At 48.5% G+C, this 24,919-nt stretch overlaps 2 protein-coding genes across 2 annotated transcripts in view; one reads left to right on the forward strand and one right to left on the reverse strand.

Annotated features, from left to right (window-relative positions):
- MRPL45 (mitochondrial ribosomal protein L45) overlaps window positions 1–4,292 on the reverse strand; it is a 15,487-nt gene extending 11,195 nt beyond the window's left edge. Inside the window, exon 1 of the mRNA XM_029912230.1 lies at window positions 4,242–4,292. Within this exon, the coding sequence (XP_029768090.1) occupies window positions 4,242–4,292 (51 nt within the window). The remainder of the gene's footprint in view (window positions 1–4,241) is intronic.
- A 14,318-nt stretch (window positions 4,293–18,610) lies between these two features.
- LOC112109265 (puromycin-sensitive aminopeptidase) overlaps window positions 18,611–24,919 on the forward strand; it is a 60,854-nt gene continuing 54,545 nt past the window's right edge. The window contains exon 1 of the mRNA XM_024203706.2: window positions 18,611–18,846. Within this exon, the coding sequence (XP_024059474.1) occupies window positions 18,724–18,846 (123 nt within the window). The 5' untranslated portion in view covers window positions 18,611–18,723. The remainder of the gene's footprint in view (window positions 18,847–24,919) is intronic.

Raw genomic sequence — 24,919 nt, forward strand, 5'->3', positions numbered from 1 at the left:
CCAGGGGTAGGGGGGCCCCCAACTCAGTGTGCCAAAGTTAGCTCAGAAAGTGCTGAACGGCTCCACGTGCCGGCAGAGGCCCCACTGATAACCCAATGTGTACCAGTAAGGGAAAGATCCTATACTTTTTATTTGCATCCTAAAGGCATCCTTTTAATCATAGTCAAGGGGCACTGGCTAAGAAACTAAAAATGGAAGCTCCGGGGGCAACCGACACATGCTGCCTTCCCTGCGCCCCCACATTGTGTAGGGGGGGGCTCTCTGTTTTCTTTCCAGACCCAAGAACATTTACTTTGCAAACTGGTCCAGTGACTAGATCACATTTTGACGCCCCAGGAGCAGAAATGCATCATTTGTTAAGTCTCTGTGACCAGTTGTTTTTTCCCCTTTAGAATAAGTTTTCCTGTATAACTGTAAGGTAGTGCTATCGGAGAGCCAGCCTCTTCATCTCCTTGAGGGGTGAAATCAGGAGCTTCTGTCTTTAATCAACAGGCCTGTTCCAACAACTCATCCTCTTTCATACCACGCTCGTGCAATACTTTCATAGCCAATAGCTTAGGGACAATGCTTCAAAAGTCCATTGGCTTCCCTCTAGGTAAGGAGAAACTTCTGTCTGTGGCACGATAGTCAAGGGGAAGGGAGGTTGTTAAAAGGAAAAGCAAGGTGCATGCTTAGTTATGTATTATTTTTATTTTCCACCTGTCATTAGGTGACAGATTGTTAACAAAAGGCATCTGGACGGCCTGTTCTGCTAACAAGAACGCCCATGTGCTTGTGCATTAGGAATATCGGTAGTTGGGCCTCTGGCCATTGCAAAGTAGCCTCGAAGCACTCAACTCCCCCACCCTTCTCTTAAATCATACTTTCTTCTACTTCAGCTGAGCCTTTTAATTTCCCCCAGGCCCTCTGCATTAGGGCATTAGTCATCATAACACCTCTGTTTTCAGTCTTTTCTCAGCTCTCTCATCCACTGGCTTGTATTATTTAACACTGCAAAGCATCACCAGTTACAGTTTGTAGACAAGTAAAATATAAAGTGTTGTGTAAAAACAAAAAATTCTTTAGGGCTCCTGGACTGTAATGCCAAATAAATATTTAAAAAAATGTAATTGTTGCTTGGCAGGTACTGCTACAAAATAGATCCAAGCATGTCCTCCCTCAATGTTTTTGTTCATCTTATTTCTGATAGTCCATTGAAGGGGGGGAAAATAACACCTCACAAAGTGGGGAGGTCTTTCTATATGACAAATGCTTGCCCAACAAAGGAGGGCCACCTATGAAACTGTTTCACCAAAAAAGATTTCAGAGAGACTAGCTGGGTGAGGTAATATCTTTTATTGGACCCACATCTGTTGGTGGTCCAATTTTGGTTGGACATATTCCTGGAGGTTTTGTCACATGACATCTTTAATTAAAGATTAATCTTGAATTCCTGGAGACTCCAGGACAATCCTGGAAGGTTGGCGAGAGAGATCTCCAGCCCGAAAGAGGAGCTCTGTGTGGCTTGAAAGCTTGTCTCTCTCAGAAGTTGGTCCAATAAAAGATATCACCTCACCCACCTGGTCTCTCTCATATCCTGGGACTGAGATGGCTACGACCACACTACTTACTAAAAGATTTCAGGCAGTTATCAATATTCCCCTAAAATCCAGGCCAGTTCTCTTACCCTCCCTGTCCTGCATTACAGGTTCAACTTTTCAAAGTTTATATTTTAAAACTATTTGATATGATTAAAAACTGTATGTTTAGCAAAAGAACATGAAAAGACAGTTTTAAACGGAAAAAAAGTCAGGACATGAGGAGGATGAATAGAGCGAGGGGGTTGGGGGCTCTTTCTTCACATGACTGAGTGAGGGGCACCAGCCTTATCTCTGAACTTTCTGCAGTGTTTTGCAATAAAATAAAAAAAATTTTTTTTTAAAGAGACAAAAGTCCTCAGTTGTGGCTTTTATACTATATCCCACATGTTCAAGCTTTCTTTACAATTTACTAGTAGTGATAACTAGTAACAGTTTGTTTGGTTGGGATTTTTGTATTCTGGTCAATTCATTTAGGCAAAACTCTGAAAAGCAAATGAACACTGTTTTTAAAGAACTCCTTTAAACATTTAGAAAGCTATGACATGTCTTGTTACTCCCCCCTCCTTTTTTTTTTTTAATTATAAAACCCTTCTTTACATAAGGATTTTGTATAATATTGCTATTCCCCAGGAACTTATGTTGTCACAATTACATTCCTATAAACTGTTTTGACAGGAGCTGCGCTGATTTCTACCAGCTGAGATGCTGGCCCTATTGTCTTCCTAGCCGACACTCGCTGGAGGGGGAAGGTTTGGCACTGGGAGAAGCTGCTGGAGAGGAATCCCTGGAGCTTTGCCCTCTCGTTTGTTTCTTGGTGAATACTGTGCTTGTGAAAGGGGTTGGCTTAGCAGCCCTGGGTACTGAGGCTCCCCCTGGGCACTTCTCTGAAGTGCCTCCCTGGGATGCATTTCTGGGGCTCAAGGGATAGTGGGCCTTTTAAATCAATTCATTCCTTGGCCTCTACTGAATACACCATAATGAGGGCCAGGTAGTGCCAGCTGTACCTTGGTGTTTGTGCCAGGGGCACCTGCCCATATGACAAGTGGGGGTGAGGCCACTAACCTAGAGGGTGACAATGCAGCAAATTTTGTTCACGACTCCAGATTTACTCCAGTCTAACCACAAGCAGATCTGACTCCACAGGCCCTATAGCCAGTTACCAGTCCCCTGACATCCAGAAGGATCCCAGAGTGCTCGTACTCCACTCCTAGCACCACTCAGCTCCTGGCATGCAGAGCAGCCTGCACATAGCGTACACTCCCCACACCCAGGGCAGGCAAACAGCTCTGATGTTCCAGGGACATGCAGGGAGCAACACCTACCCCCACACTAGTCTTAGTCACTGGGCGGGGGGCGGGGAGAACGCCTTCCAATTGGTTTGCAAAGTGGGCTCGAGTTGGCTCTGCACCTTCACGGGGTCACAGGGTTGCTATATCTGTTTTGCCAACCAGGATCCTGAAATATGTCAGGAAACGTTAACCACAACAGTTTTGATTCAGGGAACAGGTTGAGTTGCAGACACTCAGCTGCTTTAGAGAGCCAGCAAAGAGACGTGCAAAACGTGACGAGAGCCCCGTTTATACACCCTGCCATTCAGCAGCTAAACACACTGCTCTGATTTACAAACCCTCACTTTGGAGGTGGAGCAGAGCGGCTTAGGGGGATAGGTATAGGGCCATCTGGGCTTTGGAGCCCTGCTAGTCAGAGAGAAGGAGCATCTCTGTCGGCCAAATCCTAAAACCATTTATTTACCTGCATCCCCACAAACTCGGGGGGCTTTGAGAAAGTGGGACTTGGATTCAAACCACCCCGACTTTGGCAGCTGAGAGCCCAAGCCACCACTCCTCTTTTGCCCACCTCCATTTCAGTCAGTGGGGCCCCTGGTAGGAGGTGGGGGCCAAAGGTCACCGTAAGCCACCTTTCTGGTTCCTCCCAGTCTGGGGCTGCGCACCATAATCCCTGCTCAGCCCGGTGTAAATTAGAGCAGCCTCTGGTCCTCCTTCCCATGGCATCCAGTGCCACACCCCCCCCCCCCCATACAACTCCTGTTCTAGGGGCTGGGAGCAGGACTTCACACCAGCTGTGCACTGAGCAGGGGAGGCTCCCAGCGCTGGAGGCCTTCTCAGGGACTTCGCGGGGAGGCGGATGAGTCCACAGGCTGCTGCAGAGCAACGTAAATGGGCCTTAGCATAACAGGCTCAGGCCGATGAAATCCAAGTTGGAATGGGCAAAGCTGAACCAGGGCTCTTGCCCAATATTCATATGTAATGGCCTGAGAAGGGGCGTGGTTCCTATACTACTCATCACATGAACTGAATGAGACAGGCTGGACCAAACGTATCCCTGGTGCAACAGCTACAGTGGAATTGACTCATGATCGTAAAACAAAAATCCCATGGCTTTTTTGTCCGGGGGGGAGGAGGGAGGGGTCGAGTAGGTGTGTGAACCTCAGCGTTCTGAGGAGATTCCAGTTTGGCGAGTACCTTTATGCTGACCCTTACTCCTTTTCAGCTCCAGTTAGATTCATTTTCGCTTCTGATCATGAATGGCTGGGTTGCAAACAGCTGCTGGGCTCTGTCAGAGTCACCAGGCCTCCAGCCCCTTTGACCCCTCCTGATCTGTCCAAGTGCACCCCCCACCGCCCAGGCCTCCAGCCATCACCTGGCTCAGGGTGGAATCACAATTCTCCCACTTGTGATTGAACTGTCCCATGGTACTCACTGTGGTGACCTCAGCAGGTCTGATTCAGACTCAGATCCTGCTGCTCTGGTCTCTCCAGAGCTGTGATAGCAGAAACCAGCAACTAAACAGCCAAGCTTAGAACAACAACATTTCAGAGAAATGCAGTCATCAGCCAGCCCATATGCTGCCTGCTTACCAGGTGTCTAACCATCTTCCACCTGGGGACACTGAAAGGACTAGCTCCCTGTAGACTCTCACAGAGCCACTGTGTCCCTTGTCTTCCTATCCGAGCTCATGGACAGCTCCCTGGCAGTGGCAATAAATTCCCCCCTCTTTTACAACTGTTGATAGCCCTTTTGATCTCTAGCCTCCCAGCATGGCAAAAACAGCTGGGTCATTTCATCCTAGAAGCTGAATCTTCTAGTTACCCCCCACTGTTTGCTGAGAGGTTGCTTCTCTGGGACCACTGGCTTGCCTTCCCATTTGTCCTTTCCTCAGCTTCCTACTAAGGGAGATCAACCCATTCATACAAGAATGTTTTCTAACTATTACAGGGTTACCACCTCTAGAGCAACCCCTCGTGGCTGAGGGTGGATCTGCCACAGTCCTGTCTCAGTTTCCCTCTAAGGGTCCCAGAAATAATCCACAGAGGCGGTCTTGGAGCTAATGACACCCCAGCTTAGGGCTGGTTTCCTAACATAATTCAAAACAAGCTTCAAAGTAAAGTCCAGCACAAAAGTTCATACTCAGCTCTTGCATTTTCTGCTAGTCCAGGGGCTCTACAAGCAGCACACTCAGGCTTTCCTATCTGGAGTCCTTCTTCTCCCACCCAGGAGAGGATCCAAAATTCTCCCTGGGTTATCTTCTCTATGGCTTAGAGATCCCCAGCAAACCATTCTTCTGGTCCTCCCCTGGTAGCTCAAAGTAGCCTACGGGAACCTTACTACCCTGCCACCTTCTCTAAGCCTCTTCTTTATTTATCCCAGAGTCCTGATTGTATCAATCACCCATCTTGATTTTCCCCACCTGGGGAAAGAGAATTAACAATGTCACAGGTGGGGCTAAGACCCATTTCCTGTTAAAGGGCCAGCCACCCTGTGACGAGCCCCAACAGGCAATAACTTCCCGTCACCGACTAGGTCGCATACAGTGTTCATAAACTTATTATCGTCACCGTGTTACATATCAGCTCCATTGCTGTCACCGGCTCCACCCCAGAAGTGGCTGCATTTCATAGCTAGGGATCCAGTTTGTATCAAAGCGGGGGAGGAAAGATGCAAAGTCATTTTCATTCATTTCATTTCATGGCTTTCTTGGCCCGGATCCCTCACGCCACAGGCATTCCTCCAGCAGCTCTATCTTCCAGCGTGCAGAGCTCAGCAATGTGTGCTCTGAGGGAGGGAAGAGAAGCAGCCCTGGAATGTGCCCTGGCTGCTCTAACCACCCAGAGTTCTCTCTGCCTGCTGCTGAAAGTCCTGGGGCAGCTGGAGGAGGAATAAGATGTTACGAGCGAGGGAGGGGACCTGACTAGGCATAGGGAAACATAAGACCCTTCCGAAAGCAGCTTGCTTTGGGGGTGGAGCGGAATGGACGGGGAAAGCTGGGGGCCTGGCTCTCTCAACCCTCCCCACCGAGCAGAGAAGCTAGAAAGGGGAAAAACGATGACGTTTTGAATTGCCCAGGCTGGGTCCTGGTTCTGAAAAGCCCAGTGTGCAGCCTTTGGCACGGGGCGTCCGCTCGCACCTGCACTCCGTCCGGGCAGAGATCAGAGCCGTGCCAGCTACAGCAGGGTGTGTCTGCGGTTCTAGGCATGGGTTCCACAGGGGACATTGGCTAGCATGCTTCCCACACACAGGATCCCTGGCCCTGCTGAACAGGGAGACCTGGCTGGAACGGGGCTATTGACAGCGACGTTGACACATGACTGTAACCGGCAGGGTGTGTGGATCTCACTGTGGAAGGAGGATTGTTCACCCAGGCTGCCTTCTTGCTCAGAGGGCCGGATTCTCACTTACCCTCGGAGGCCCCCTCAAGCTGCTCTGACAGTGCAAACGGGGTGGAAAGAGCTCCCTGAGCCTCCCCCCACCCACACCTCTACACCAACCTTGCTCCCAGCCCCCGCTGTAGGGGGTAAGTCGGGGGCATGCCCACGGTGCGCTATGGCTGTTCCGTTGCCCAGGGCCCGTAGGGAGCCGTGGAAATCAGAGTCTAAATTAGAACAGCTCCCCTTATGCCAGGGTGCAGGCAGGGCCCTGAGTAGCCCCGGAATATTGGGAGCGCTGCTTAAAGCTACCTTCTTCCCCCCTGCTGCCCTTGTCCCTGCCTCAAGCATCAGGCCCAGTGTTTCTAGTCCCACGCTGCCTCTCCTCTTGGCCACGTTGACTCCCCTGGGATCCTGAGCGGCTCTTGCCAAAGCTGGCTCCGAATGTTAATCCTCCCTGTGCCATCAGCTCCAAACGCTGGGCAGAAGGAGGCAGCGTGCCAGCCCAGCGTCCCAGGCTCAGGAGGTGCTGCTGAGTTCAGTGCAGGAGGTTCTGTTTGGCTCCTGGCTGGCTCCCAGGACTGGACTGACGGACACGGGTCCTCAGCTGTGTCCAGAGCTGGACCCACTCCAAGGACTGGAGCTGCTGGAAGGGAGGGCAGAGAGAAGGGAGGAAAAAAGCAACCGGCACTGGGCAAGAGTCTGTTGATGTCAGCGGAGTTAGCCCAGTTTGGACCAGTGCAAGTGAGCATATGATCAAGCTAATGGTTTCCGCTTTGCTCTGGAAAAGGTGTTGTCCCTGGATGTGAAAGGGCAGCGCGGGACATCACAATGGAGAGTGTGTGGGCAGGCAGGAATAATCCGAGACAATGCACGGGAGGGAAGACGGCATCACCCCAGCACCAGGAAAAACAAGTGCTGCATCTAGAAAGGGGCCAAGTGCAGATGTGCCAAGGGTGGGTTCTAGATGTCTCATGCTTCAGTCTAGATTTCTAGTAGATTCTAGGTTTCTTGTGTGCTTCTGATTTCCTACGGGTTCCAGGTATCTCATGTTTCTTGTGGGTTCTAGTCTCCAAATAGATTCTAGGTTTCTCATATGACTCTGATTTCTCATAGGTTCTAGGCTGCCAATGGGTTTTATTTTTTTCGTGGGTTCCAGAGTTCCCATGAACCCTCGGCTCTCTGTGGCTTCTCCTTTACACACTACAGGGCCTTAGGTATATCTGCCCTGCAAAACTTTACCACGGCTCCAGATATCCACAGGTACCGGACAGCCTACCACGCTTGGCGTCCATTGCAGCAGGAACAGCGTTGCTCTTGTTGCTCCTTTCAATACCATCTTTCTGCCTGTCCCCAATGGCGTCCTGAAAAGCAGGGGCATCTCCTCCAGACTCTAAAACAACCGTCTTACCAGGCTGTTCAGTCCCTGACTAGCCCCGAGACACAAAAGACAGCACCTGGCCAGTACTTCGCTTCACAAACTCATGTGGGCTCTTTCCAAATCATTCCTGATCTCAGAACCATGAGGGAAGGTCATCTGTCCTGACCCCTGCTAAGCGTCCTGGGCTGTTGGTTGAGCTGGCACGTTCTCGTTAGGTCATCTCTTTTAGCCATCTCTAACTGGCTGCCTTCCCTTCAGTGGCTGGCTATGTAGCAGGCACTTGAGAGTATGATGGGCACATTGAATACATGAACCAGAAGAAGCTCCTTGCCAGAGTGCTCATCTGGACGGACGGAGAGAGAGGCCAGCGCTCCACAAGGGCCTGCGGCTCTAGCTCTGAGTCTGTTGTGTTGGAGGAGAACCGATTATTAGAGATGAATAATAATTATTGTTAGAGATAGGGGCCTAAGAATAGCCCATTGGCACTGGCACAATAATAGTCAATGTCTCCCTCTCTCTGTGTGTGTGCAATAACTGTGGGCAACTCTCCTGACATTTCAGTTAACTAGCAACCTCTCTGCGCGTGGCAGTGCCAGTGCTAATGCCCACGCCGGTCCGTCTCAGAACGCCGTCCCATGCTAGCAGATTTGCTCTTGCTGGGTTGGGAGTGCCGAGTGGAGGGGCATGAAATGAAAAACTCCACAACAGAGCATGTGGTAATTTATTTTCCTCACTGGTGCTGTTTCCCTCTACCCCTCCCGCTGCATATGGACAAATATTCATCCCACCAGGGACTAAACAGAAACTCTCTGACTCATTTTTACTTGGAAACCTCCGATATGAACCCAGGTCCCCGGAGGCAAAAGGCTGATGTGCTAAATCAAAGCACTGCGTCTGTTCCTGCCCTGCCGGCCTCACTTTCCCTCCAGGTTTAGTCAGTTACCATCACAGGCAAGGGAGTGGGAGAAGAGAGTTTGCCCCTGTGTATTTCTTGCTCTTTGAGCTCCAGCTTTGTTGTCTGTGCAAAGGCTGTGAGACTAGATCCAGCCCGGGCCTAGAAGCAGTGCTTAATTTGTAATGAAAGAGGTGCTCGGGCTCAAGCAATTAGGTGCCAGGGCTCAAGTAATTTTTTTATATTCATAACTAATGCAGCAAGCCCAGAGGTGCCAGGGCTCTGAACTGCCAGGCCCAGAGGTGCCGGGGCTCTGAACTGCCAACCCCAGAGGTGCCGGAGCTACAAACCTCCAGGCCCAGAGGTGCCGGGGCTCTGAACTGCCAGGCCCAGAGGTGCTGGGGCTCTGAACTACCAAGCCCAGAGGTGCCGGGGCTATGAACCGCCAGGCCCAGAGGTGCCGGGGCTATGAACCGCCAGGCCCAGAGGTGCCGGGGCTCAGTCTTGGCAAGCCCTGGCATAAATTAAGCACTGCCTAGAAGCAGACGCAGGGGCACTTTGGCTCCCACCAGGGCAAATCTAGAGGCTCTTCCCCAGTTTGTACTAGGATGACCAGACAGCAAATGTGAAAAATCGGGATGGGGTGGGGGGGGTAATAGGAGCATATATAAGAAAAAGACCCAAAAATCGGGACTGTCCCTATAAAATCGGGACATCTAGTCACCCTAGTTTGTACTCAGGCACATTCCCCCACTGAAGTCAACGGGAGTAAAGGATGTCAGGATCTGGCTCCTTCACTTTGCTGGCTTGACAAGTTGTACAAGTGCCCCCGGCGTGTCACAGATCTGTGCCTAGGACTTTACAGAGCTGCTGGGCTAGAGAGGCAAGTGTGTCATCCGGTGTGGGTGTCAGGACGCCTGGATCTAGTCTGAGCTCTTCCACGGAGCTGCTGCGTGGCCGTTGGCCAATCACTCTGGGCCTCAACGTCCCTATCTGTAGTAAGACCTATTTCACAGAGGGGTGAGTCGCTCAGTTTCTGTCTGTTAATTACAACTTTTCGATTGCGTTTCGCCCAGGTGCCCGTTTTACAGTCTCACGCCTTTTCTATTCAGGAGGCTCCATGTAAGGAGGCTATTTTCCGGTGTCTCTTTCTTTTCTCCTCAAAGTTATACCGAGTTTTTCTCCATGGTTGTTTAGTGGGACTTCTGCTTTTAGAGAGCTTGGTGAGGCATGTTTGCCTAGCACTTTGCAAGCTGGCTGGGTTTGTCTCACAGTTTCAGTCCCTCCCTTCTGCCACATTCATTACCGAGTCCATCCCCTTTGGGTTTCCGGCATGCTCCACTGGCTAGATTCTCAAGGGCTCAGCACTCACAATAGGGACTGGATTATCAGACACTCCGATCTGGGCACCGAAATAAAGGCCAGATGTTCCAAAGTGCTCAACCCCCAGCAGCTCCTGTTAAGATTTTCTAAATAGCTCAGCACCCAAAGTGGTGAACCCTTTTGCAAATCTGCTGGTATAGTTAGGTGCTTACATGGGAACTGAGCTCTTCTAAAATAAGGCCTTCATTGTGGGTGCCCAGCATGTTGGGGGAAAATGGCCGCATGTCACCCCAGATACGGTGTCCCGTTTGTGATAAATGCTCCTATCTTTGGCAAGAGCCTGCCTGTGTTTTGTGAATAAAAAGTCTCTAGTCCTCATGGTTGCAGATAAAAGCATGGAAATGTGACCTCAGTGTATTAGAAAGGCTGAAAAGTCAGAAGGCAAATAACAAGAATCCGAACTGTTTTTTGTTGTTGTTCTTATTAAATCTCATGATTTTTTGTAGCCAGGCTTACGTCCTTTCTGCTCAGCGGTGTCCTCTTTCAAAATCAACCTTTCCCAGGAAAGGTTTCCACCGTGGGCCGGCCCTGCCTGGGAAATGGCATGGGGAGAATCCGTTGAGAACAGCCATGCTGTGATGTTCTGCAGCTTGCGATCAGTTTCGGTGACGTCCGGACCCGCCACGCTGCGTTGCTGTTTGATGACAGACTGAGGGATTAACGGGGGCCTGCTGGAGCCCTGGAGGGATACGCCAACAGTGACAAACGCAGCTCTTGAACTGCAAGGCCAGCCAGGACGTAACGGCGACCTCCCGGGAGCCCTGGCGAAGCTCCGAATCAACGCGCCTCCCGTCCTGTTTCTTATTTCAGCGCACATGCCAGCAGGATTGTTCCTTGCCCAGACGTGCTCTGGGGTTTGCTTTGGGGACTGTTGATCTTGGCCGAGAGGAAATGTTTCTGTATCAAATAGCTGGCTAATGTGTAGTGACGGGGGCATGGTTGGGCAGGAGCCCATCTTGTCTCTGCCCATGCTATGTTCTGTGCGAGTGACTGTGTGAGCAAAGCAGGCTGGGAGAGGGGGCCCAGAACTGTGCAGTTGATTTGGAGGGTCGACAGTGGGGAGGGGAGGGGGATGAAAGTAGGAAGTTTAGTTTAAATCTGAATAATCAAGAGCTGAACTCATAATCTTTACAGAGTAAGGGAGTTGCCCAGAGCTGGGCATTCTCAGGGCTACCTCAGAAATCCCTTCTCTGACCTGCACGCGCACACGCTCCCCCAGAGGAGGAGGAGCAACTAGGGTGAGAGGAAGGTTTTCCTCACAGGGTGTGAATTGGTGGTAGCTGAACCTCAAGGCACAAGGGTTTTGCTTTCAGTTTCATGGCTGCAGCTCCTATGAGATAATACTTGTTATAATAAGTAAGGAAAGTTGCTTAGTGACTGAGATTTTCTAAGATACCTAAGGGGTTTAGGCACATGGCTCCTATTACTTTAAATGGGGACGGTGTACCTAAATCCCCAAGGCAGATTTGAAAATCTGAGCTGACATCATGTTTTTCATTGTCAAGATCCTTTACAAATATAAGCTGATTAATCCTCCCAGCCACATGCCGCATGAAGTAGGTAAATCAATTTTATCCCCATTTTACAAATGGGGAAACCGAGGCACAGAAGGTGTCAGTGTCAGAGCTGGGATTGGAACCCTGGAGTTCCCATTCTCTGGTCCCTGCTAGGGAACCAGAGGGGATGACTCATCTAACTCTGCAGATGAAAACACCTGTAACCCGGCAGCTTCACCACTGCTACTGTGACAGCCTCCATCTTGGCCGACACCCTGGGGATTGAACCAGGAACTTCCACAGCTAAAAGCATGAACTGCAGCTTGAGCTAAAGAGCCATGCTGCTGTAGTTAGGCATTGTAACAACTCATATTCTCTGTGGATCAGCACAGACAAGACTCTGTAACACTCATTGGTGGGTTACACAACCACACATGGGGAATTGTGGGGTGGGATCTATCCAGTGCCGACAAATCCTTCACAGATCGTCTCTAACAGACGTGGTAACTATCCTGTGAGATCACCTGGCCCGAACTGACACTCACTTTGACCACCTGTGAGCTGCTATTACAAGCCATTCGTGACCGTGGAGCACAGAGATCTCAGCCATCTACTTGGCATGGCTATATCCCAGCTGTGTCCGCCCAGACCTGGAGGAAGAGGTGTTCTATACCCCTCCTGCATAGTGGTTCTGGAGAAGCCCTATGGAGAGCTCTTTGTGACATATGTCCAGAGAACTCTCCTGTTCGTGGAGAGGCCCACTCGAGCAACGCTGCAACCTCCAGTGACTTCCCGATGCAAAGCCTGAAAGTCAGTGTAACCTTCTCCCTGCAACAAACGACTATGATAGGCTGTAACTGGCTACAGCTGATGGAGGGGAATGGGAAACGTATCCGGTGCAGACAGTCCATGGAAAAGAAGCTGGAGGGCCCTTGTTAAACAGAAGAATAGGGGTCGTGCCCCAGCTGGGGCTGCAATGAATGCAGAAAACACCCCAATTCCCCAGAAGGTTCAAGGTTCCTCCGCACGGTGCGGATCAGGCTGCACCTCCAATTGTTCACTGCTCCTGCTCCCTCCCCCCGCACTGGCATCATGCTCTAGCATTTCAGCTGTCTCTGTAACATAGCGCCCTGGGACCCCCTTGAAACTGCAGGTTTGGCTTCATTGTCTGAACTGTCCTTGCATTAAGATAACACTAAAGCTGAGCAAACGACCCAGGGCTGGCTGTTGAGTTCAGCTCCTGCAGGCACAGCCAAGCCCGTCACTACGATTACGTTTCATTATTTGTATTGCATCGTGGTAGGTGCTGTACAGGCACAGAGGAAGGGCATGGCTACACTAGAGAATGCATCTGCAGCTGTGCCGCTGTAAGTTCTCTAATGCAGCTGCTCTAAGATAACGGGAGAGGGGTCTCCCGTTGGCTTAACTACTCCAACCCCGGCGAGCGTCAGTAGCTATTTTGGCGGGAGAAGCTCTCCCACCGACATAGCGCTGTGCACGCCGGCTTATGTTGATGTAACTTATGTCACTCAGTGGGTTGATTTACTCACCCCCCCTAAGTGACATACATTATGCCAACATAAGCTGTAGTGTAGACATAGCCTTAGAGACAGACTCTGCTCTGAAGAGCGTACAGTCTAAATCAGGGATCGGCAACCTTTGGCCCACGGCCCGCCAGGGTAAGCACCCTGGCGGGCCGGGCCGGTTTGTTTACCTGCCACATCTGCAGGTTCGGCCAATTGTGTCTCCCACCGGCCGCGGTTCGCCACTCCAGGCCAATGGGGGCTGCGGGAAGAAGCGCAGGCTGAGGGATGTGCTGGCCGCCAGGTAAACAAACTGGCTCGGCCCGCCAGGGTGCTTACCCTAGCGGTGCCAATCCCTGGTCTAAATAGATAAGACAGACAAACGATGGGAGGGGAAATGGAATGGAAGTAGGGTGACCAGACGATATTTCGGTGTCTGTCACAATTTGTCCCGATATCCGCCAGCAGCACTGGTTTTTGTTTTTTTGTTTTGCTCAGCCGGCAGGATTCTGCTTTTTTTCCCCTCTGCTGGTGGGCACCCCCCCGCCATGTGTCCCGATATTTTCTTCCCCTCATCTGGTCACCCTAAATGGAAGTGACTTGCTCAAAATCACACAGAAATTCAGTGGAAAAGCCATGAAACCCCGGTCTCCTGGTCCAGCATCCTTTCCACTGGACCATGCTATAGCCCATTGTAAGAGAGAGAGGACAGAGTCCTGAAATCATAGTTACCCAATACAGAAGATCCCTCCCAGTCTAACTCACAGAGGAATGTTTGCTGCAGGAAGTTACAAAATAGACTTTCAGCAGCAAACAGCGAGATTTTATACAGGAGCAGCTACAATGCATGCAGATCACAATTCCACCTGCGGATCAAAGGGCCAGGCAGCTTTATTCCCAGACTGACTGAATAACGATAGATAAATATCAGTCAAAATTAGTTAACTGCATCTGGAGCATTAAAATACATGAGAAAGCAGGGGTGGAGAGAGAATCAGTGCAAACAGGTTTTTAAATGCAACAGCTGGAGGCAACTGGTGCTCAAGGGCAACTCATAAAGGGGCCTATTGAGTTATTTCCCCATCTGTTACTGTTTCCAAGAAAAAATGTCAAACTTGTGCGTGTTTCTGTAAAAATACCTGAGATTCCAACAGTGAGCCGCTTTTCCCATACCTTCAAGGCAACATTCGCCGGTTGCCTAGAAGCTTCCCATTTTCACAACAGAAGGAGGGGCAAAAAAACCTTGAGTTCTCTTTTGTTCGTCAGACAAAATGATGAATTAACAGTGGCTGCTGAGATTCTGGGTCAATTACAGCTCATTGACTTCCGTGGAGGAGTATAGGTCTTTTATGCAAGGATGATATTTAATCCTCAATCCCTCCTTTGTCCAATAGCTGCAGAGGTGTTACCTGCCTGCTTCATTTTAAGTGGTTTCTTGCAACATGTGTTAACTCTTTATGCTTAACAATCTGTCTCAATTTGTATTGAGCTGTGACACTGGTTATCTTTCCCAGACCTGAAGACGGGCTCTGTGAAGCTCGAAAGCTTGTCTCTTCCACTAACAGAAATTGGTCCAATAAAAGATATGACCTCACCCACCTTGTCTGTCAAATCCAGGCACCAACACACGGCTACAACAATGCTGTAAACAACGCTATACATTTGTCTTGTGGAACCACGGGAGAAGCTGATTTGATTGGGAAGCAACATTGGCGGGGGGTGGAGATGTTTCCATGGGTTTTCTGGGTGAAAGGATTCTTCCAGCGGTTCAACACAGCCAAGACCATCTCATACTGTACCTATGGGAGAACCATAGCCATGGAAAGAATCTATCATCCCTTTTATCAAACTCAAGCCAAGCAACTACTTTGGCAACCGAATTCAAATGCAATCTGTCTGCAAATATTTTTTTTCCATTTGGAGAAGACAAATTGCTTCCTGTGCAGCCGGTCTATGCGGCAAACCTTTGGTAGTCACTCAGAAACTACTGTGATTAGTGCAATATCAATACATAGCTATCAAATGAATCGCTTTCAAAAGGATACCTGAGACCAGAATAAACTGTTCAAACGGACGAACACCACTGGATGTAAACCAGAACAAGAAGCTGACCCGTTCGAGGATTTAGATCTAGTCCCCAAATGCCCTTACTCTGTGCCAAACCGAAGTTTATTCCTTCAAACCCTTCAGCAGCATTAGGCAGCCCCTGTCTGAGGCAGAAACCCATTTAGAAGATATTTTTATGTGAATTGTAATGACACATTTGAAAACAAAGGTGATCTGGACAGCAACAGGAAGGTGGCTATCTATCCAGGTATCTCTCTGCAGCCAGTCCTCTCTGCTAGGGACCTTGGCATAGTTACCTAAACCTTCGTTGTGCCTAAGCGCATTGATTAGGCTCCTGCTTTGGGCTGCCCTTGAACAGCACCCAGAAACAAGTAATGTATCTGTAATGAGTTATTCTGGTTCTCGCTGTCTGCCTACTAATACGAGCAAGTGGTTCAGGGGATGGGTAATAGGATATGGAGCCTTACACCTTTGGTCCTCAGTTTTTATTCAGCAAAAACAACGAGGAGACCTTGTGGCTCCTTAGAGACTAACAAATGTATTTGGGCATAAGCTTTTGTGGGCTAAAACCCACTTCTAAGGAGCCACAAGGACTCCTCACTGTTTTGGCCTATACAGATTAACACGGCTACCCCTCTGAAACCAGTTCTTATTCAGTACAGCATGGTAGTGGCTGACAGTCATTGTCTGGAGGCTATTCCCTGCCCTATGTACATGAGTTTGGTGGTAACAGATCAGTTTCCTGTAGACAGCGGTCAGTATTTCCAAAATAATTGGCTCGAATCATTGGCCCTCTTTCTGGCAGGCTCAGGGCACGTCGACACTATGAAATTATGCCGACGACCTCAATTACATCAGCATACGGCCGCAGCAGTAATTAAATCACTTTTGAGTGTCCACACTACAGTCCTTGCGTTGGCAGTGCGCGACCTCACCAGGAGCACTTGTACCGATTGTACTGTCAGTGTGGGGCATTGTGGGATGGCTTCTGAAAGCCAGTAATAATGTAAGCAACGCCGTGTCTATACTGACACTGCGTCGACCTAACTACATCGACACTGACTCTACACCTCTCGTGGAGGTGGAGTTACTAAGTTGGCGTAGCGGAGCAGTTACATCGGTGGGAGTGAAAAAATGTTAGTGTAGACACTTCCGTAGTTAGGTCAGCGTAAGCTGCCTTGCATTGACCTAATTGTGTAATGAAGACCAGGCCTCAGAAAAGCAGCCAAAGAGTGAATGGGCAATGGAGACAAACTGATCCTTTCGCCACAAGAGTTGGGGCAAGACGCTGTCTTTTCCAATGCCTTTGTACAGCACCCAGGACAATGGGGCCCTGATCCTGACTGGGGCCTCTGGGCACGATGCTGATATAACTAATAATAATTAATTAATCTAGGAATAATGTCAGGATGGGAAAACGTGTACTGCTGCTGCCCATGCTGTTCCTGTTTGGGATCCAGGAGTCCAGTAACCAAGGCTCCCGCTGGTACCTTTCACCAGCACTGAATTTACGTAACGACAATTAACTAATTAATTAAAAACAAACAACCCCCCTTTCCTCCCCCACCACCTGTGTTGACAACTTGTTTCTCAAGTTTTAGCACACTGGGCCCGATCCTGAACCACGTGGCTTTGCTATTGGTTTCAGTGGGTGCAAGATCTGGCCCAGCATGAATTGAAACAGCTGCACAGAAAATGGGTTTTCTGATGGCAAAGGTAATTTGACTCCTCTATACAGTGGCATTAATGGGTGGTGCTGCACAATTATGGCCCCTGCATAGGCAGCCTTCATACAACTGGTACAATGCACTGTGGCTGGCTGGCTGCCGTGAAAATGCATGAGGCCATCTGAGATGTTCAGTTCTGGGCATCTGGACCATGAGATTGGAAAAGCAATCCTGAGGAACAGGTATAGAGAACTTATTAAATACCATGCACACTTCCAGCCATCCTCTTCTGTCTCCTTGCCTGTCCTCGGGGCCTTGCAGCCAAAAAGAAATCCCAAACAAACCTATGCTCATCAGCTGTTTTTTAATTATGCTTCAAGATGGTCTATTCTTTTTCCGTGCCCCAGTTCCTGCTGTAAACTCCTCTGGGTCTCAGCAAATTAATGCTCTCTCTCTCTCTCTGTGCTAACTTATATTTTAAACAGTGAGATATCACTTTTAACTAAAATAAAACCTTCTGAAAAATCCAGTTGTGGTTTCCAAGGCTAGAAGGAAATTAACAACAAAACACTTTCCCTGCGTAAGATATTTTGCTCCCTCTTAAAATAAAGGAGGAAATAGAACTCAAAAAGAGATTTTATTTTTTGGCATTTGAGATTTTAATCGGGTTAATGTTTAACACTGGGTGTACCCATAGAGGAGATCTGGGCCCTATTTATTGGACCTAAAATTAGTCTCCCCAGTCTACCAGGAACAGTGGAAATTAACATGCTGGGTGGAATGGAATGTCCTCTGTCACTGAACAGTGAGCTAAGGAACCCCAGTGATAGGATACAGAGGTGGGGTTAGTTTATGAGACCTGCACATCCTTCAGCTGAACAGAGGTGCTTGATTCAGTGCAGGCCCAAGCTTAATGGGCAGAGAAAAGGGCTGTATGAAACTGATCCACCACTGATAATAAAATAAATTCACGTATCCTCCCGTTCAGCACTGGTTAACCTCAACTGGTATTTTTTTTCCTCAAAGCCCCAGCTCCTGGAGTCCTGTTATTTCATGAGCTGCTTGGCTCTCATTAATCACGGTTGTGGAATAGGGTTGCCACCTTTGAGGTACAAAAACTGGGATTTTCCTGAGGCCATAAAACTGGACAGCTAGCCATGCGTACAAAGCACCTTAGCAGATTGCCAGGGACAGCTACCACCAGAAAAGACAAAAAAAGGGAGGGGACAATGCTGGGAAAACCTGGGCAGGTGGCACTCCTGTTGTGGAGAAACGCAGGGAAACGTGTCCCGAGCACATGGGGAAGGTCACAAATCAGAAGAACCCCAAATGTATCGTTTTCTTTAACAGCCTAGTGGCGCTAAAGGCGAGCTCGCGGCCCCCAGGGGCCTGGAGGCTGTGAGCTCGCCTGTAGAGCCACTAGGCTGTGATGCTGTTGGAAGGCGGGGGGCTGGTGAGGGGGGACACACGCCCCAGAAGATGCTGCAGGGGCCAAGGCGGGACCGGAGGAGGCGCTCAGCTCTGGAGGGAGGGGTGGGTGGGGTGGCTCTAGAAATGAGGGGGGGGGCTGCCGGGTCTTAGCCAGCCCCCAGGTGGGAGGGGGGGGGGGTGGTATCCCCCCCCCGCCCCACCCAGACTCCCCCCCCCCCCCTCCCCGCGCGCGCACGCGCACGGCCCCGCCTTCTTCAGGCGGGGCGCGAGAAGGCGCCTGGAAGCGGGCGCGCTTCTGACGCAAACGCGCTCTCTCTCTCTCTCTGGTGCGGAGCGGCGGTTTCGAACGGCGCGCGCCCGCCGCGCCTCGTCACGCCGTTGCGTGCGCCCTCTCGCGCCGGAGCGTGGCGCCGTCCCCGCGCACGCAACGTCCAACCCCTGCCCTCTCTCTCTCTCTCTTTCGGCCCCGCCCCCCTCACCCGACCGTACTCACTCCTGTGTCGGGAACGCGCCGGACCGACCCGACCCGTCCTTCCCTCCGTGTGTGTGTCGCTCGCTGGCCGGGCGCGGAGCGCGGCGCGCTCGGTGGGTCCCCGCTGCCTCAGGCCTCCTCCCCCTCAGGCCGCCCCCTCGCCCCGCCATGCCGGAGAAGCGGCCCTTCGAGCGGCTGCCGGCCGAGGTGTCCCCGCTCAACTACGGGCTCTGCCTCAAGCCCGACCTCGTCGACTTCACCTTCGAGGGCAAGCTGGAGGCGGCCGCGCAGGTACGGCGGGCCCGGGGGGGAGCAGGGGGGGAGGGGAGAAGGCGGCCTGGTGGGGGTGGGGGCGGCCGAGGGCTGCGTTGTGGGGACCGGGGGGGCGACGGGCAGGTGCCAGGCCCGGGCTCAGACAGAGGCAGGAGGCCGGGTACGGGGGGGGGGGGGGTGGCCCCGGGGGGGGGGGGGGGGGGGGGGGGCGGCTGGGGGGATGCTCTCCCACGGTGCGGGACCGTAGGGGGGCTGAGAGAGGGGACGCTCTCCCCCGGGGCGCCCCACCTTAGGGGCAGTGTCTGAAGATCAGCCTTTAGTTTTCCCCTTTGAGGTTCTCCGTTGGGAGGCTCTGTTCCCTGCCATTTGCTCTTGCTCGCCCCCACTCCCCCACATTTCTTGGTTATTTCCCTGTCCGCTTCCACATTTCTCCCCACTGTTTCCTTTCAGATTCAAAGAATCCAAGCTCTGCCTTTTCTTCTCTATGGATGTTAAACATCCAGTAGTAGGTGGTGGTGGTAGTAGTAGTAGTACCAGTACTAGGCAAATTGGTTGACACTGTAGTAAAGAATAGTAGTATTAGACACACAGGTGAACACGATTTGTTGGGGAAGAGTTAACACGGCTTTTGTAAAGGGAAATCATCCCTCACCAATCGGTTAGATTTCTTTGAGGCGGGTCAACAAACATGTGGACAAGGGGGATCCAGTGGATATCGCACACTTGGACTTTCAGAAAGCCTTTGACCAGGTCCCTCACTAAAGGCTCTTAAGCAAATTAAGCAGTCATGCGATAAGAGAGAAGGTCCTCTCATGGATCAGTAACTGGTTAAAAGACAGAAAACAAAGGGTAGGGATAAATGGTCAGTTTTCACAATGGAGAGAGGTAAATAGCGGTGTACCCCAAGCATCTGATCTGTACACCAGTACTGTTCAGCATATTCATAAATGATCTGGAGAAAGGTAAACAGTGAGCTGGCAAAGTTTGCAGATGATACAAAATTACTCAAAATAGTTAAGTCCAAAGTAGACTGCGAAGAGTTACAAAGGGATCTCACAACATTGGGTGACTGAGCAACAAAATGGCAGATGAAATTCAGTGTTGATAAATGTAGAGTAATGTATATAGGAAAATGTAATCCCAACTATACATACAACATGATGGGGTCTAAGGTCGTTATTACCACTCAAGAAAGAGATTTTGGAGTCACTGTGAAATGGTCTGCTCAGTGTGCTGTGGGAATCAAAAAAACTAACGTTAGGAACCATTAGGAAAAGGATAGATAATAAGACAGTAAATCTCATAATGCCATTATATAAATCCATTGTACCCCCACTTCTTGAATAGTACATGCAGTTCTGGTCGCCTCATGTCAAAAAAGATGTATTAGAACTGGAAAAGGTGCAGAGAAGGGCAACAGAAATGATTAAGGGTATGGAACAGCTTCCATGTGAGGAGAGATTAAAAAGAGTGGGACTATTTGGCTTGAAAAAAAGACAGCTGAGATGGGGATATGATAGAGGTCTATGAAATAATGAATGGTGTGGAGAACTTGAATAAGGAAGTATTATTTACTGCTTCACCTAAGGTAAGAACCTGGGGTCACCCAATGAAATTAATAGACAACATGTTTAAAACAAATGAAAGTTCTTCACACGATGCACAGTCAACCTGTGGAACTCATTGCCAGGGGATGTTGTGAAGGCCAAAAGTATAACTGGATTCAAAAAAGAATTAGATAAGTTCCTGGAGGATAGGTCCATCAGCGGCTTTTAGCCAAGATGGTCAGGGATGCAACCCCATGTTCTGGTTGTCCTTAAGCCTTTGACTTGCCAGATTCTGGGACTGGATGACAGGATGGGTCAGTTGATGATTACCCTGTTCTATTTATTCCCTTTGGAGCATCTGGCATTGGTCACTGTCAGAAGACAGGATAATGGGCTAGAGGGACCATTGGTCTGACCCCATATGGCCATCCTTATGTGCCAGGGTTTGCCCCAGTCAGTATTCCAATCCAAATGGTGCTGCATTTGAGTGGTATTGTATGCATTCAGTCTCTGAAGTGACTTGGAATTATCTGGTTGAAAGCCTTTATGTGTAACATTACAAATTCTTCTTTTCCCCTTGGTTAACACCCGGTTGGAAGGGACTGTGGGCCTCAGTAACATGCAGAGCAGACATGTCAGTGAAACAAGAGGCTACACTACCAGTAAAAATGTGTAAACAACCCAAAACACTGAATTTCTCACTTTTTCTGAAAGGCAAAAGCTTTACCGTGCTCAGGCTTTTCCCTCTGAAATTAGTTTGAAAATGATGCACATTTGTTAGGTTCTTGCTGGGCTTTCTTTCAAACTGGCACAGTTTGAAAGGAGAATGAAAAATATTTGAGGAAGATTGTAAATACCTTGTTTGAAACACACCCATCCCAAAATCCTTGGTCATAAAAGGGAGTTAAAACCTGCCTGTAAACGTAATCCTATGTGAGTAATAAGGTTGTTAAATATAACGTATAGGGGTGAGAAGACTGCTTCACCAGACAAGTTCCTGGTGTCTGTGTAGATTAGGATTGGGGGTGGGTGAAAGGCTATGAATGATAGTGAATCTTGTGACTTGGCAGGAAGATGACCAATTATGAGTAAATTTGCATCATGAGGAAGAAATATTGAAATTCTGTATTTGGTGGTTCTTCTTTAGCTCAAGTGCTAGAGATGTGCTGCTAGGATCTTAGGGTCTTGGTTCAAGGCATGGACTGGTTTTGGAATTTTGAAAGGCCTTCATTGAGTTTGTATTTGGTGGGTTTGTTATCCCCTTTGAGGTGCTCTTAAGGTTAGGGTACAGTTCAGAGAGCACTGATCAATGCATTTAGAGAGAATGCATCAACTAGTGAAGAAAAATGTAATGTGAAGTAATGGGAATATTTTGAAGATACGCCTATTCATTTTCTGAGAATCCTAGGTCTTTGTCTAGTAGGGTGACCAGACAGCAAGTGTGAAAAATCGGGACAAGGGGTGGGGGGTAACAGGAGCCTATATAAGAAAAAGACCCAAAAATCGGGACTGTCCCTATAAAATCGGGACATCTGGTCACCCTATTGTCTAGGCACCAAGTTGCAACTGATTTCATACATAGACACTTAGTTTATGGGTCTTGAGTCTTCCAAATTATTTGGATTCGGATTGAGAGTGATAACTGGACCCTCATCACCGCCTCCCGAAGGGCTAATATCAGGATTTATTAACAAGAACCCCAGTACTAGCAATGGCTGTGCAGACAGTAGTTTGCGCTAAGGGGTTAAAGAGAAATACTTTCTGACCTGGAGGGTGTAACATTGACACCTGGATGAATCACTGAGTTAACCAATTTGTTTATGAAAGCTTGTGCTACTGTGTCCCTCAAGTGTCTATGTTCTGCCATTTGGTATCCTCAGTAGTGAGCTGTAGAATCAATAATAAATATATAATCCAACTATCCTTTTGAGTGTCAGATTAAAGGTCAGCGTCCAATCAGTGAAATTGTTCTTTGCATTTGTAGCAGTAAGCCAGATGTGTTAGTCTTTTGTGCAGTATTTCTGTTGGGGACACTGCTGCCCTGGGCATTTGAGGCCCAAATATGTGTTGTGCTTGAAGTCTTGGCTTTGGAACACCAGACTTTTGAAAACTTTTAACCATGTAAACTGATAGATTAAAAAAAACTTTTCATTTACTCCACAGAAGTAAATGTTATGCTTATACAGGGTCTTTTCCTGTCAGCATCAGAGAGCAGAACCTTTTATGATTCAGTAGTTAAGATTGTGTGTCAATTGTTGACTGAAGCAAATCATGCAATTTCAAAGTCTTGAAAATTACCAGTACTTATATGTAGTTTTTAATTTTGGCACTTTAGGTTTGCTTGTTATCTGCTCTCTTATCAAGAAACTACAATGTTATGATCTGCCTCTTGATAAAGCTCTTGAAAAAGTTCACGTTTATAGCCAGGTGAATCTAACGTCTTTTTCAGAGCAGTGATGGAGCTTGTTAACTTACTATTTAAGTTATAGCTATTTTCTGTATGGTTATTCAATATGACTTTTAACTGCTAAAATTTAGCATTTACACAAATACGTATATAATTTAGAAGTCTGTAGAGTTCCATAAGTCATATAAACTGACAATTTATATTACATAATGCTTATATCACACTACAAACGGTGATCCTTAAAAGCATCTTGTGATGTAGTTCATTTATTATCCCCCATTTTACAGATGGGGAAGATAAGATGGGCTAACTGATACTCCTAAAGTTAGAGGGTCTGTCTACACTGCAGTTAGACACCCAAGGCTAGTCCATGCCAGCTGGCTCCGTCTAAGGGGCTGTTTAATTGTGGTGAAGATTTGGTGTAGACCCACCTTGGAGGGTTCTAGAGCCTGGACTCCAGCCCGGACCAGAACGTCTACACCACAGTTCGACAGCCCCTTAGCCTGAGTCCCATGAGCCAGAGTCAGCTGGCATGGGCCAGCTGCAGGTTTAGCTGGAATTGAAACTAAGGGGGTCTAGCTCCTGGTTCTGTGTTCAGTCCGCTAACCACACTTCCTCTCAATAGTCCAAACTGTTGCAAGTACCTTTTTGTGAACTGTTTTAAAAAAAACATAATGTTTATTCAGAAAAAGATATGAACTGCCAGATAGTTACGTCTCCAATTCATGGAAGTCTCCCCTTGTAACTCTATTTCTAAGGATCCAGCCATCATCTCAGCACAGTCATTACACAATGTCTAGGTCAGTTGAAGTCTATTCTGTTTCCACGTCCCAAAAGGCTTAATGCTGGACCAGGAACAAAGAAGGGATATACTAACATACCATTCTTCAGCAGCATCAAATTGAAAAGGCAAATCTGAGTTAGCTATCAACAAAACTAATCAGCTGACTCCTAACATTCGACTTCTGTTTTAATCCTATAAATTAAAGTTCGTAATGCTGTAGTGCCTCTGAACAATTACCTGTCCAGTTAAGGGTGTAACCGCTCAGAGCTTCAGACAGACTTGGGCAGCATGATTTTGCTGGTTTGCACATACTGGAAATTGTAAGCCATCATTTTAAACACAGAGAATATCAGCTCATGATAGTTCAGTTTTGTTGTGTATAAACTGCCAGCAAAAGTCGTCTTGGCTGCACAATAGGTGTCTTCTACCTAAAAGGCTAGCCGTACAATATAAAATGGATGGACCTTTTAAATCTCTCCTTTCCCAGTCCCTTTAATATGTCTTCAGGATATTCTGATATATTTAGCAGTGTTTTAGCCCGCATCTGTCGCTTTTTATAGCTTGCCTTTGCAGTGTCTGCCAGACTAGGGGAAGGCATGCATAGTGTCTGATCTTGTAGTAGGCTGATTAGGGATTGATTGATTGTGAAGTGTTGCATTTAAGACTCTGAAGATCCATCTTTAGGAGTACAGTGTTTGTAGACCATCTCTTTTGGGTAAAGTCTTAAACTTTTAGGCTATAGCTACACTACGCAGCTTTTAGTGGCACCATGCTGCTAAAAGCCATGCAGTGTAGCTGCTGTTTGTCGGCTCCTGCCGACAAAAAACGTCCACCCGCCATGAGCGGCAGCGGCTTTGTAGGCAGGAGAGCGCTCCTGCCGACAAAGCGCTGTTCACACCGGCCCTTTTCGTCGGTAAAACTTTTGTCGTTCAAAGGTGTGTGTTTTTTTAACATCCCTGAACAACAAAAGTTTTGACGACGAAGTGCCAGTGTAGACATACCCTTTGAGTCAGAGTCCAGTATAGCCGTTTGGATTTGTTGTACTTTAATTTAGATCTGAGTATGAAAATTAAAGGCAATGCACTAAGTTTGAATCCATTTATATTTCACAGTCAGGGGTCCCTGCTATTACTCTTTCCATTCCTCCTGCTTTTCAAAATCGGCAAAACCCCTTAATTCTCAGTTCTGTGCAATGCTATAATTCATCAGACTAAACGGTTATCCTTTGTTATACATTAAAAAGACACTTGCATAGGGATTGTGTAAACTTAAACATTTCTGAAGTGTGTGAATACTATAGGAAAATAATAGAATCAAAAGCTGATTGAAATATGAAATAGCTTTTTATAGCAG

The sequence above is a fragment of the Terrapene carolina genome, unplaced genomic scaffold (assembly GCF_002925995.2).
Source record: "Terrapene carolina triunguis isolate 2854851 unplaced genomic scaffold, T_m_triunguis-2.0 Scaffold193, whole genome shotgun sequence".
In the NCBI taxonomy this organism is placed as follows: domain Eukaryota; kingdom Metazoa; phylum Chordata; order Testudines; family Emydidae; genus Terrapene; species Terrapene triunguis.